This window comes from Hypanus sabinus, chromosome 3, assembly GCF_030144855.1.
Source record: "Hypanus sabinus isolate sHypSab1 chromosome 3, sHypSab1.hap1, whole genome shotgun sequence".
Lineage (NCBI taxonomy): Eukaryota > Metazoa > Chordata > Chondrichthyes > Myliobatiformes > Dasyatidae > Hypanus > Hypanus sabinus.
In genome coordinates this window covers 5165695-5179036 of record NC_082708.1, presented here as the reverse complement: position 1 = coordinate 5179036, position 13342 = coordinate 5165695, and the positions used below count along the sequence as shown (strand labels likewise).

General features: G+C 41.7%; 1 protein-coding gene across 4 annotated transcripts in view; it reads right to left on the bottom strand.

Moving 5' to 3' along the window:
• LOC132390999 (E3 ubiquitin ligase RNF121) overlaps positions 1-13342 on the bottom strand; it is a 103408-nt gene that overhangs the window by 58408 nt on the left and 31658 nt on the right. For all 4 annotated transcript variants that reach the window (XM_059963591.1, XM_059963592.1, XM_059963594.1 and 1 more), the window contains 2 exons: positions 8346-8500; positions 5876-5983 (listed from right to left, as the gene is read on the bottom strand). In XM_059963591.1, the coding sequence (XP_059819574.1) occupies positions 5876-5983; positions 8346-8500 (263 nt within the window). The remainder of the gene's footprint in view (positions 1-5875; positions 5984-8345; positions 8501-13342) is intronic.

Sequence of the window (13342 nt, the reverse complement as noted above, 5' to 3'; positions counted from 1 at the left end):
TCGCCAGAGGCTCAGCAATCTCCTCCCTTGTCTCCCACAGTAGCCTGGGGTACATCTCATCCAGTCAATAGACAATAGGTGCAGAAGTAGACCATTCGGCCCCTCGAGTCTGCACCGCCATTCTGAGATCATGGCTGATCATTCACTATCAATACCCAGTCCCTGCCTTAATAGATACCCAGTCCTGGCGACTTATCGAACTTGATGCTTTCCAAAAGCTCCAGCACATCCTCTTTCTTAATATTTACATGCTCAAGCTTCTCAGTCTGCTGTAAGTCATCACTACAATCTCCAAGATCCTTTCCCTAGTGAATACTGAAGGAAAGTACTCATTAAGTATCTCTTCTATTTCCTCTGGTTCCATTCACACTTTCCCACTGCCGCACTTGAAAGGTCCTATTCTTTCAGGTCTTATCTCTTGCTCTTCACATACTTGTAGAATGCCTTGGGGTTTTCCTTAATTCTGCCCGCCAAAAGCCTTCTCATGGCCCCTTCTGGCTCTTCTAATTTCCTTCTTAAGCTCCTTCCTGTTAGCCTTATAATCTTCTAGATGTCTAACATTAACTAGCTCTCTGAACCTTTTGTAAGCTTTTCTTTTCTTTTTCACTAGGTTTATTACAGCCTTTGTACACCAGGGTTCCTGTACCCTACCATAACTTCCCTGTCTCATTGGAACGTACCTATGCAGAACTCTACACAAGTATCCCCTGAACATTTGCCACATTTCTTCCGTACTTTTCCCTGAGAATATCTGTTCCCAATTTAAGCTTCCAATTTCCTGCCTGATAGCCTCATGATTCCCTTTACTCCAATTAAACGCTTTTCTATCTTGTCTGTTCCTATCTCTCTCCAATGCTATTGTAAAGGAGATAGAATTATGATCACTATCTCCAAAATGCTCTCCCACTGAGAGATCTGACACCTGACCAGGTTCATTTCCGAATACCAAATATAACCATATAACTCAAGTACAGTTTCTCCTCGTGCAGGCTTATCTACATACTGTGTCAAGAAACCTTCCTGAACACACCTAACGAACTCCACCCCATCTAAACCCCTTGCTCTAGGGAGATGCCAATCAATATTTGGGAAATTAAAATCTCCCATCATGACATCTCTGTTATAACCATCGCAGCACGGAAACAGGCCATCTTGGCCCTCCTAGTCCGTGTCGAACTCTTAATCTCACCTAGTCCCACCTACCCGCACTCAGCCCATAACCCTCCACTCCTTTCCTGTCCATATACCTATTACTACACCTTTTCAGGATCTGTTTCCCTATCTGCTCCTCGGTATCCCTGTTACTATGGGGTGGTCTATAAAAAACACCCAGTTCAGTTATTGACCCCTTCCTGTTCCTAACCTCCACCCACAGAGACTCTGTAGACAATCCCTCCATGACGTCCACCTTTTCTGCAGCTGTGACACTATCTCTGATCAACAGTGCCACACCCCCACTTCTTTTGCCTCCCTCCCTGTCCTTTCTGAAACATCTAAAACCTGGCACTTGAAGTAACCATTCCTGTCCCTGTACTGGCCACCACATCATAGCTTCAAGTACTGATCCACACTCTAAGCTCATCTGTTTTGTTCACAATACTCCTTGCGTTAAAATAGACACATCTCAAACCATCGGTCTGAGCACATTCCTTCTCTATCACCTGCCTATCCTCCTGCCTAATTATAACTAATGCTTTTAAATCACAAAAATGATCAAAAACAAGGGATATCAAAAGACAGAGGCATACATTTAAAGTAAAATTAAAATTAAAGATACAGATTAGTTTTGTCAGATGTACATTGAAACATACAGAGAAGTGCGTCATTTGTGTGAAATCAGATCAGCGACAATTGTGCTGGGCAGACTGACATTCTTCCAACGCATATCCACAACACAGTTTGGAATGTGGGAGGAAACCTCGCTCCCCCTACAGTCACGATCAGAACATACAAACTCCTTACAGACACTGGGGGGAAATGAATCACAATTTGTGATCGGTGGCCCTGTAACAGCAATAATCTAACCCTTATGCTACCGTGCCACCCATCACCTCACCCTGGTTCTCCTCCTTTAAGGATTTGAGGGTTTTTTTTGGATATATAAATAGATATGACTGGAACTTGCTGCCAAAGGAGGCAGAGTCAGATAATAATTGCTAAGAGGCATTTAGACAGACAACTAACAAGACAAGATTCAGAAGGACATGACTCTAATGCGAGGAAGTGGGATTCATGTAGTTGGGTGTAAAAGTTGGCATGGCCAAGGTGGGACAAAGAGCCTGTTTCTGTGCTGTACAACTCAACACCTAATATATTCTTTCTTAACCTCAAGAATATTTTTGCTCCTCCAATTAATTGCAAGTAATAGAACAAAGAGCACAGTATAGGCCCTTTGGGCTGTTAGAGATTTTTTTTGGGTTTAGCATACATAGCAAATAACTTCAGCAACTGATTTTAGTCACCAGTCTTCAGATTCGAATATCAATTGAGGATTAAATCCAAACTGCAACTCTGAACACGAGGAAATCTGCAGATGCTGGAAATTCAGGCAACGCACACAAAATGCTGGTGGAACGCTGCAGGCCAGGCAGCATCTACAGGAAGAAGCACTGTTGACTTCTCGGCTCAAAACGTCGACAGTGCTTCTTCCTATAGATGCTGCCTGGCGTGCTGCATTCCACCAGCATTTTGTGTGTGTTGCAACTCTGAACAATGGGTTCCTAAGAACCATGAACCAAGTTAACTGGAAGACAAGACAATGCTGATTTAAATTTATTATTTGTGTGTATTTGGGTGTCTGTAGTGTGAATGAGAAGAGGGAAGTACGAGGGTGGTGTGTAATTCAAAGAAACCATTGTAAATCTGGAATTGTCCTGAAATTTTCTTTGATCTTTAGCATATACAATGTTGTGTAAGGTTGGGTCAGGCAGACCTTTTGCTCTGAAATGGTCAGTATGATGCCTGCTGTATCTCATTTTGTCCAATATAGAGCAGCAGGTGCAGGGAGCACACTGCCAGGTGTAGTGGTAAAGACAGATACATTTAAGAAACTCTTGGATAACTATATGGATGATTAAAAAAAACAGAAGGCTATGTGGGAGAGAAGGGTTGAAGTAGGTTAAAATATCGGTACAACATCATGGGCCTGTTGTGGGTGAACAAAGTCACTGGAGAGAAGTAATGGACAAAAGGCCTTGCACCCACCACTCTGTGTTAAAAAACCGACCTCTGAAACCCCCCCAAACTTTCCTCCAATCAACTTACAATTATGCACCCTTGTATTAGTCATCCGCCCCCCACCAAAGGGAAAAGTCTCTGGCATACATCAAATATACAAACAAGCTACGTCTTTTATCATCTTGTACACCTCTCATCTCCTTTGCTCCAAAAAGCCCCAGCTCGCTCAACCATTTCTCATTAGACATGCTCTCTAATCTAGATTGCATCCATGTAAATCTCCCCTGCATCTTATGCAGATACAGGAAGACAACTGCAGAACGAGCCTTTTGTCACTTCCACCATCTCCTCCTAGTTTCTGGTACCTTTCCCTCTCTTGCCTCCTCCACTGACTCATCATCCACCTTCATCTACACCCACCCTTTCCTCCACCTTTTCATACTGGCCATCTCCCCTCTACCCTTCAGACCAACTGAAGGGTCTCAACCCAAAACATTGCCTGTTTATTTTCCTCCATATATGCTGCTTGACCTGTTGCATTCTTGTACCATTTTGTATTGCTCTTTAATCTAATTAGTCTGACAGTTATTTATCACGACTAAGCTTAAATGCGACTTATTGTGACTAGATTGTAATCCTCCTATCACAAGCAACTTTAAAATTGATCAACTGAACACAAACGTTTAGAATTAGATTTGTTTGATGGCCAGAAGGTCTATACTACAAAATTGGAAAGAAGTAAATCCTCCTACTACATTTCAATGGCTTTCTCAAACTATTTCTTATCTGAGTTTGGAAAAAATTAGAAGCACTATTTTTGACTCATCAATTAAATTTGAAGAAACTTGGAGACCGTTTATTCGACATTTTCATATGAATTAATTTGGCCTTCTCCAGACCTTTCTGCTTATTCATGTTCAGGTATGGAGTTCCGGAGTTCTTTGACACTATCTTATACTTGTAAACTGTTATTATTGCCTATGTTAGTTTAGTTTAGTGTTTTATTTTTTTTAATATATATTTTTTTTCTCACATATTTTTTAATATTTTTTTTTCTTTTTTAATGGTTATTTGTTTTTTTTTCATATAATCATGTGGATTTGATTAAGGTATTTTCTTTTGTTGATGTTTAGTAGGATATTATTATCTTATTATCAATGTGATTTCAAGTCTATTGTATTTATAATTTACTTATTACTATGTTATTTTTTTTGTGTATATGTGAAAATCAATAAAAAGATTGAAAGAAAGATTTGTTTGAACTTGTAATTAATCCTACTTTTTAAAAAACTATCGACTTTTTAATAATTAAATCAGTTTTCCTGTAAGGAAACTACTGATCTTGTGATTATCTATGACTAATCTTCATAGGATTAGATAATCTTTGTGTCATGTGTGCAGCTAAACACTGAAACGTGCAGTGAGATGCATCATTTGTGTCAATGACCAACAACCAGAGAATGTGCTGGGGCAGCCCACAAGCATCAGCACATTTCCAGGGCCAACATAGTATACCCACAACTCACTAACCCTAACCCGTACATCTTTGGGATGTGGGAGGAAACTGGAGCACCCAGAGGAAACCCATGCAGTCACAGGGAGCATGTACAAATTCCTTACAGACAGTGATGGGAACTGAACTCCCACTAGTGGAGCATCGCCCCAACTACTACGCTACCACAGCACCTGGAATTATCCATATAAACAACTTAGTCTTTCACTGTAGGCATGCAATTCTAAATAGCAGACTTTTAATGTCCTATTTATAAATAATTGCTACTCTCCGTTAGGTGCACACAATTTTTATCCTGATTAATACATGTTCAAATCTCACATTTGGCAAGTCATTTAAAACTTTGGAAAACTTATATAGCTGCATGGTGGGGAGTATATTGACTGGTATGAAACACCAATGCCCTTGAACATAAAAACCTACTAAAAGCAGTGGATATGGCCCAGTCCATGAGGAGCATTTGGCAGCTTTGGGCCTGTACTCACTGGAATTTAGAAGAATGTGGGAGGAGGGGAATCTCATTGAAACCTACCGAATGTTGAAAGGACTAGACAGAGTGGATGTGGGGAGGATGTTTCCTATGGTGGGGGTATCCAGAAATTGAGGGATGACCTTTTTAGAGTTAAGGAGGGACAACTAATTGTTGGGTAAACGATTAGTCTTTGTTGTACTGCAGATCAGGGTCTTCACTGGGGGCTTTGCTATTGCATGTTTGGTGGGTGCTGATGTTTTTTTGTGAAGTGGGTGGGGGTGAGGGAGGGTTGTTGCTTTACTGCTGCCTGTGCGTGGAAGAGGGAGTGGTGGGGGGGGGGGTGCTTTGGACTTCTGACATTATTTAACTGTCACTGATTCTTTGGGGCACTCTTCTGTTTTTGTGAATGTCTTGTGAAGAACAAGAATTTCGGGATGTATATAGCACACATTTTTCTGTTACTACATGGAACTTTTGAATGGAGCTGAGGGGAATTATAAATCAGTCATGATCAGACAGTGGAACAGACTCGATGAGCTGAACAGCCAGATTCTGGTCGTGTCTTACCTCACCTTGAGGTCACCAGCAGCGATCATTCAGTATCTCTGGTGACCTGATACTCTCTTTTGACATGAACAAATTCCTCAGCCATGCTTGCTGTTAAATCCCAAATGATTTAAAAGAGAAATTAGTTTTAAGGTAAATGCACTTACCTAAATAATAAATTTATACCAAAGAGGGTGAGCATGACGCCAATATATCCCACAATTCCAGTAGTGTAGCTCAGTTTGTAAAGTAGAAGAAACCATTTATAAACCAATCTGAAAAAAAAGACAAATGACAAACAATGAAAATATGCTCAAGAAAATCAAAGAAAAACCAGCTGATTCCCACCGCTGTAAGTTTGTGTTTTCCCCTTGTGACCATGAGTTTTCTCCCACATTCTAAAGATGTACAAGTTAGGGTTACTGAGTTGTGGACACACTATGTTGACACTGAAAGTATGGTAAAATTGCAGGCTACCCAGTGTAATCCTCACTGATTTGATTTGACACAATACAATGCATTTTACTGAAGTTTCGATGCACATGTGACAAATAAGGCTAATTTTCATTGTGAAATAAACTAGATTCTGTTTTCTAGCAGATGTGGGCAGAAGACTCTTTTTGCATGTGTTGCTTTGGATTTCCAGCGTCTGCAGAATCTCGTGTTTTTAATTTATAAAGCACTCTTAAAAAAAAACAAGGATGTCAAGATGATTGCTGGGACCTTAGATTAAACTTCCAGTCCACAAAGCCGCCTGACTGTAAGAGATATAGAACCAGAATCAGACCATTCAGCCCATTGAGTCTGCTCCACCAATCTGTAATGACTGATTTATTACTGCTCTCAACCCCATTCTCTTGCCTTCTCCCTGTTACGTTTGACACCATGACTATCATGAATCTATCAACATCTACTTTAAATATATCAAATGACTTGGCCTCCACAGCTGTCTGAGGCAAAGAATTCCACAAATTCAACACCCTCGGGCTAAAGAAATTCCTCCTCATCTCTGTTCTAAATGGGTGTCTCTCTATTCTGAGGCTGTACCCACTGGTCCTAGACTCACCCTCTATAGGAAACATCCTCTCCACGTCCATTCTATCTAGGTCCGATAGATTTCAATTAGGTGCCCCCCTCCCCCCGTTATTCTAAACTCTAGTCAGTACTGGCTCAGAACCATCAAACGTTACTCTTGTGTTAGCCATTTCATTGCTGGGGTGATTCTCGTGAACCTCCTCTAAACCTTCTTCAGTGCCAGCACATCCTTTCTCAGATAAAGGGAACAAAACAGCTTAATACTCCAAGAGCTTCGTCTGTACATCCTTGCTTTTCTATTTTAGTCCCCTTGAAGTGAACATGTGATTTACATTTTGATTGTGTGTTTTTGGGCTGATTGAAGGATCTGGCACTTTGCTACCTCTGAGTGATTTTGGTGAGGTTTGCAGCTTGGTGGCCTGGAAGCCTGGAGAGAAGGCGCGAAGCCATGATCAACTCCTTTGCTTGTCTCCGATTGAGGCTTCAAACCAGGTTGAAACCGACAAGGACGAGAGCGGAGAACAGGCAGGTGTTTGGCACCTTCTGCCTGTGTTTGACCAGTCCTCCTCTCCCTCTCGCTTGCTGCTGTCAGAGGAAACTGCAAGAGGATTGGGATCCACGTGGCAAGGATTGATCAGCAAAGCTGTGAACTCAGTTTGGGGAACTTTGAGATCCATGTTGCATGTGTTTCTGAATTCTGGTCTTTTTCTGCTGTTTGATTGGGGTGATCAATACGGGCTGGGGTGCTTTAGTGATAAATGGCTTTGCGGCCTGCAATGCTAAACTGAACTAAAGTGAATACTATTGGACTCATGGTTTGATATTCCATGTGTTGTTCAATTGCTTTATGTCATTTGTGCAATTTGTTCTTTTTTCCGCATTGGGCGCTTGATGTTTTTTTTAAACAGGTTCCATGATGTTTCTTTGTTTTGTGGTTGCCTGCAGGAGAACAAATCTCAGAGTTGTATTCCATACAAATACTTTGAATCTTTGAAATGAGTGCAAACATTGCATTTGCCCTCCATACCAACTCAACCTGCAAATTAACCTTCAGGGATTCCTGCACAAGGACTCCCAGGTTCCTTTGCACCTCTGATTTCTGAATTTTCTCCCAATTAGAAAATAGTCTTCACCTTTATTCCTTCTACCAAAGTACATGACCATAACTTCCCTACACTTCATGTCTTAGCCTATTCTCCCAATATGAGTAAGCTCATCTGCAGACCCCCTGATTCCTTAACACAACCTGCTCCTCCAACAGGAGCCTCAGGACCCACACCGCCAGGTTCAGGAACAGTTACTACCCCTCAACCATCAGGCTTTTGAACCAGTTCCACTCACCCCTTCACTGAACTGCTCCCACTGCCTATGGACTCATGTCCTCAACATTTATTGCTGATTTACTATTATTATTTTGTTTGCTGTTTTCTTGTTCCTTTGTATCTACTGTAAATGCCTGCAGGAAAATTAATCTCAAGGTTGTATGTACTTTGAGCCCTGTGAAACACCTCTAGTTACATGCAGCCAACTAGTGTTTCATTGACATTTGATGGTCCCAGACAAGAGATACATGACTGAAACAGCATGTTACCCAAACAATACCTGGGTGTCGTTCTCTCCAGTGGCTTCCGTGTTGCTCGGAAAGTAATGAAGGCAGTGATAACCGAGAAGAGTACCCAAATCACTAGGAACCTCCACCAGTGTAGCTTCGCTGTGAAGTAGAGGGGCACGACCCACATCTGGAACAGTGTCACTAGCTGCAGGAGATCAAATACACACTTCTAGCATTATAGAACAGAACAGTACACACCCTTTGGCCCAAAATATTGTGCTGACCTTTTAACCTATTTCAAGATCAATCTAACCCTTGCTTCCCACATAACCCTCCATTTTCCTTTTATCCATGGGCCTATCTAAGAGTCTCTTAAGTATTTCTAATTGATCTGCCTCTACCACCACCCCAGCAGGGCATTCCACACAAAAACTACCTCTGACATTCCTCCCTAGTCTTTCCTCCAATCACCTTAAAAGTATGCCCCCTAATATTAGTCATTTCCACCCTGGGAAAAAGTCTCTGACTGTCCACTCGATCAATGCCTCTTGTCATCTCATACAACATGGTACAGCCCAGGAACAGGCCCTACGGCCTACAATATTGCTCTCAACCAATTAAATTAGTAATCAACTAATTCCTTCTGCTTACACAATGTACATATTCTTCCATTTCCTGCACATTCATGCCCTCATCTAAGAGCCTCCTGAACACCTCTGTCATATATGCCTCAAACACATTATGGGTGCTCAAAACAGTGTAAAGAAAAACTTTTCCCACACATCTCCAGTGAATTTTCCTGTTCTCACCTTAAATGCATGCCCTTTGGCATTAGACATTTCAACCCTTGGAAAAAGATATTGTCTGTCTACTCTATCTATACCTCTCAAAATCTTACAAACCTCTATCAGATCTCCATTCAGCCTCCGCCACTCCAGAGAAAACAACCCAAGTTTGTTCAACCTCTCATTATAGCACATGCCCTCTAATCCAGGAGTATCCTGTTAGAGTATTGTGAGAGTAAGCGTTTGGAACGGACTAGAAGGGCCGAGGTGGCCTGTTTCCGTGCTATAGTTGTTATATGGTTATATCCTAGTGAATCTCTTCTGCACCCTCTCCAAAGCCTTGACATCCTTTCCATAACGGGGCGACCAGAACTGAATACAATACTCCAGGAGAGTTTTATAGAGCTGCAACATAACTTCCTGACTCGAACACATTTCTTTGATCAATCAAGGCATGAGTGTAATAAGCCTTCTTTATCTGTTGAACTCAATACTCAGCGAAAGGAATCCATGTTGAGACACATCACATCAGCCAGAGCAGTTCCCAGACCCAATGAAGGACACTTTTATAACTTGGGCTGCTATTCACTTGTTCACATATCAAGGATTCAAAGTACATTTGTTATCGAAGTATGCATGCAGTATACAACTCTTCCCCACAGACAGCCATGAAACAAACAACCATGGAACCCATTCACATTAACATCCTCCTTCCCCAACAAACCAAAAAATAACAAATTGCGCTAATGGCAACAAAAAAGAAATGAGCGAAAAAATTGGGATCTAAAGCACAAAAACAAAAGGCATATTTCAGTTCAGCTCAGAGTTCATTATCTGCAGGCTACCCCGATTCAAAATCGGAAAAACTAGCAACAAAAAAAAAAGAGCAACCAGAAACTAGAACACTTGAATTAGAGTCCACAATCCACAAACTGTGCCAATTAAACCTTGCTCCAACAGAATCTAGGGAGAGAGAGGTGATTTGAATGCAAGGAACTTTGCTGGGATCAGCGAGCGAGAAGGAGAGGCCATCACACGCAGACACCTCCTCCAGCAGCAACTGCAGATAACCAGAGGCACAGCAAGGAAACTTGAACTATTCTTATGCCTCTGAAACCTCCACACATAGGAACAGAATTAGACCTTTTGGCCCATTGTATCTGCTCTGCCATCCTATCATGACCGATTTATTATCCGTCTCAACCCCATTCTCCTGCCTTCTCTCTGTAACTTTTGACGCCCTGACTTATTAAGAACCTATCAACCTCCGCTTTAAATATATTCAATTACTCAGCCTCCAGAGCCTTCGGTGGCAATGAATTCCAGATTCACCACCCTCTGGCTAAAGAAATTTCTCTTCATCTCTGTACTAAATGGACATCCCTCTACCCCACTATAGGAAACATCCTCACCATGTCCACTTTACCAACCCCTTTCAATTTCAATGATCTGCTTATAAAACAGTTACAAATTCAGAATGGTGGAGCCTATTAAACCAGGTTGATGCTGAAGATTCTGTTTCTGGGGTGAGAGTATTAAATGAAAAGTGTTCATGTGGCTTCAGCCTTGCACTGCAGTAGCCGTTCAGCCTATCCCACCAAAACCCTTTGAATTTTGATCTCCTTGTTTCAACTTGCTTTTGAAAATTCCGGTAGGATCCATTTCCTTCATCCTTTTAGCAGCTAACTTCAAATCACTGTAACTGCGCAGATAATAATAATTTCTTAATCAATGCCACTTCTTTCCTCAATTATTTCTAGTCCATCTGCTTGCAAAGAACTGTTACACGAACAAGAGAATCTACAACAATTGAAAGGCAATGCTCCCTCTAGTTTGTAATGAGGTGTGCGCAAAAACCGCACCAGAAACCAGAAAAGGAAATCTGATTGTAAAAGATTGTGAAATATACGTAACATGCCAACGAGGTAGAGGGTGACCACCTTTTGTGCACAGTTTAACTTCCTTTGTGTGCTGGTAGCAAAAGATGTGTGCACGTGCACACCTCAGAGGAAACATTGCTGAGAGGCAGTCCCAAGGAAGTGTAGTTGTTTTCTTTTATACAGTAGAGACTGATATAGGACAGTACAAACCAGTACAGGACCTTTGTCGTGCCAAATCTACACATCCAGCATGGCCACCATCACTCGTCACCTCAATAATCAGAATCAGATTTAATATCACCTGCATATGTTGTGAAATCTGTTGTTCTGCAGCAGCAGTATGTTGCAATACATAATAATATAAAGAATACAATACAATAACTAAATATATTAAAAAAAATAAATTAAATAAGTAGAGCAAAAAGAGAGGGTGAAAAAGAAAGCTTCTTTCAGAAATCTGATGGCTGAGGGGAAGGAGTGCTTCCTGAAATGTTGAGTGGCTTCTCCTCCTGTACCTCCTCCTTGATGGTAGCAATGAGAAGAGGGCACGTTCTGAGTGATGGGGGTCCTTAATGAAGGATGTCGCCTTTTTCAGGCATCATCTTTTGAGCGGAGTCCTCAAACCGGGAGGGGGGTGGGGGTGGAAGACCAGTGCCCATGATGGAGATGGCTGAGTTTACAACTTTCTGCAGCTTTTTCTGATCCTGTGCAGTGGCCCCTCCATACCAGACAATGATGCAACCAGTCAGAGTGCTCTCCACAGTACATCTGTAGAAACTTGTGAGTGTCTTTGGTGACGTACTGATTCTCAAATTTCTAACGAAATATAGCCACTGTTGTGCCTTCTTTGTAACTGCATCAATATGCTGGGCTCAGAATAGATGCTCAGAGTTGCTGACACCCAAGAACTTGAAACTGCTTTCTCTTTCCACTGCTGATCCCTCAATGAGGACTGGTGTACATTCCCTCAACTTCCCATTCCTGAAATCCACAATCAATTCCTTGGTCTTACTGATGTCGAGTGCAAGGTTGTTGTTGCGATACCCCTGAACCAGCTGATATAATCAGCTCACTCCTACATGCCTTCTTGTCACCATCTGAAATTCTGCCAACAGAAGTTGTGTCATCAGATGCCATTTGAGCTGTGCCTAGCTACACAATGTGGGTGTAGAGAGAGTAGAGTAGTGGGCTGAGCGCACATCCTTGATGTGTGCCAGTGTTGTGAAGTCAGATCACTGCAATCTTCAGTTTAGTTTTAGAGCTGAAATGCTCCTTCTTGAAAATGTTTCTTGTGGAGCAAACTCAATGGGCACATGGACTAATTCTGCTCCTGTGTCTCTGTTCGCTCCTTTATAGCCTCCATTTTGCTATCATTCATGTGCCTATCTAAGAAACTGCTGAATGTCACTAATGTATTTTCCTGTACCACCACCATTGGCAGCACATTCCACAAACTAACTGCTCTGTGTAAAGAATTTACCTCCGACATCCTCCCTAAAAATTATGCCCCCTCATGTTAACCACTTCTGTCCTGGGAAAAAGTCTCTGGTTATCCACTCGATCTATGCCTCTTATCATCTTGTACATCTCTACAAGTCGCCTCTCATTCTACTTTGCTCCAAAGAGAAAAGCCCTAGCTTGCTCATCCTATCCTTACAAGGCTAAAAATTTAACTTGTCCAGGATCAATACTATGACTATTTTGGTTTATAAATATTAGAGTGAAGAAAAGCATTGTTGTGCGAGAGTCTGGGGAAGTATCATGAGATTGGGAGAAATTTTCAGCAGTTTCCCAAGCAAAAATCTGCTCCACTGCAAATTTTCACCAGAGCCTTGTTTCCCCAATATGTGCCTTGAAGGGTTTAACCCCCTACAGACTGATGTTATCACTGGTTAAACAAGTCTTACCAGCAGTGGCCATATCTATAAAGGTAGTGGCTGAACACCCTATTTCCAGAATGTGTTCCACAAGAGTCAGTGTTGGGACCTCTTTTCATGTTCTATGTGAATAATCTGGATGGCAGAGTTGATGGCTTTATGGACAAATCTGCAGATGATACAGGCAGGATAGACAAAGGAGTCAGCAGATGTTGTTTACTTAGATTTTAAGAAGGTCCTAGACAAGGTACCACACATGAGGCTGCTTAACAAGCTAATAGCCCATGAAATTACAGGGAATACTAGCATAGATAGAAAATTGGCTGATTGGCAGGAGGCAAACAATGGGAATAAAGGGGGCCTGTTCTGGTGTGCCACACGGATTGGTGTTGGGACTGCTTCTTTTCACATTACATGTCAATGATTTGGATGAAGGAATTGATAGCTTTGTGGCTAATTCTGCAGACACTATGAAGATGGGTAGAGGGGCAGGTAGTGTTTAAGA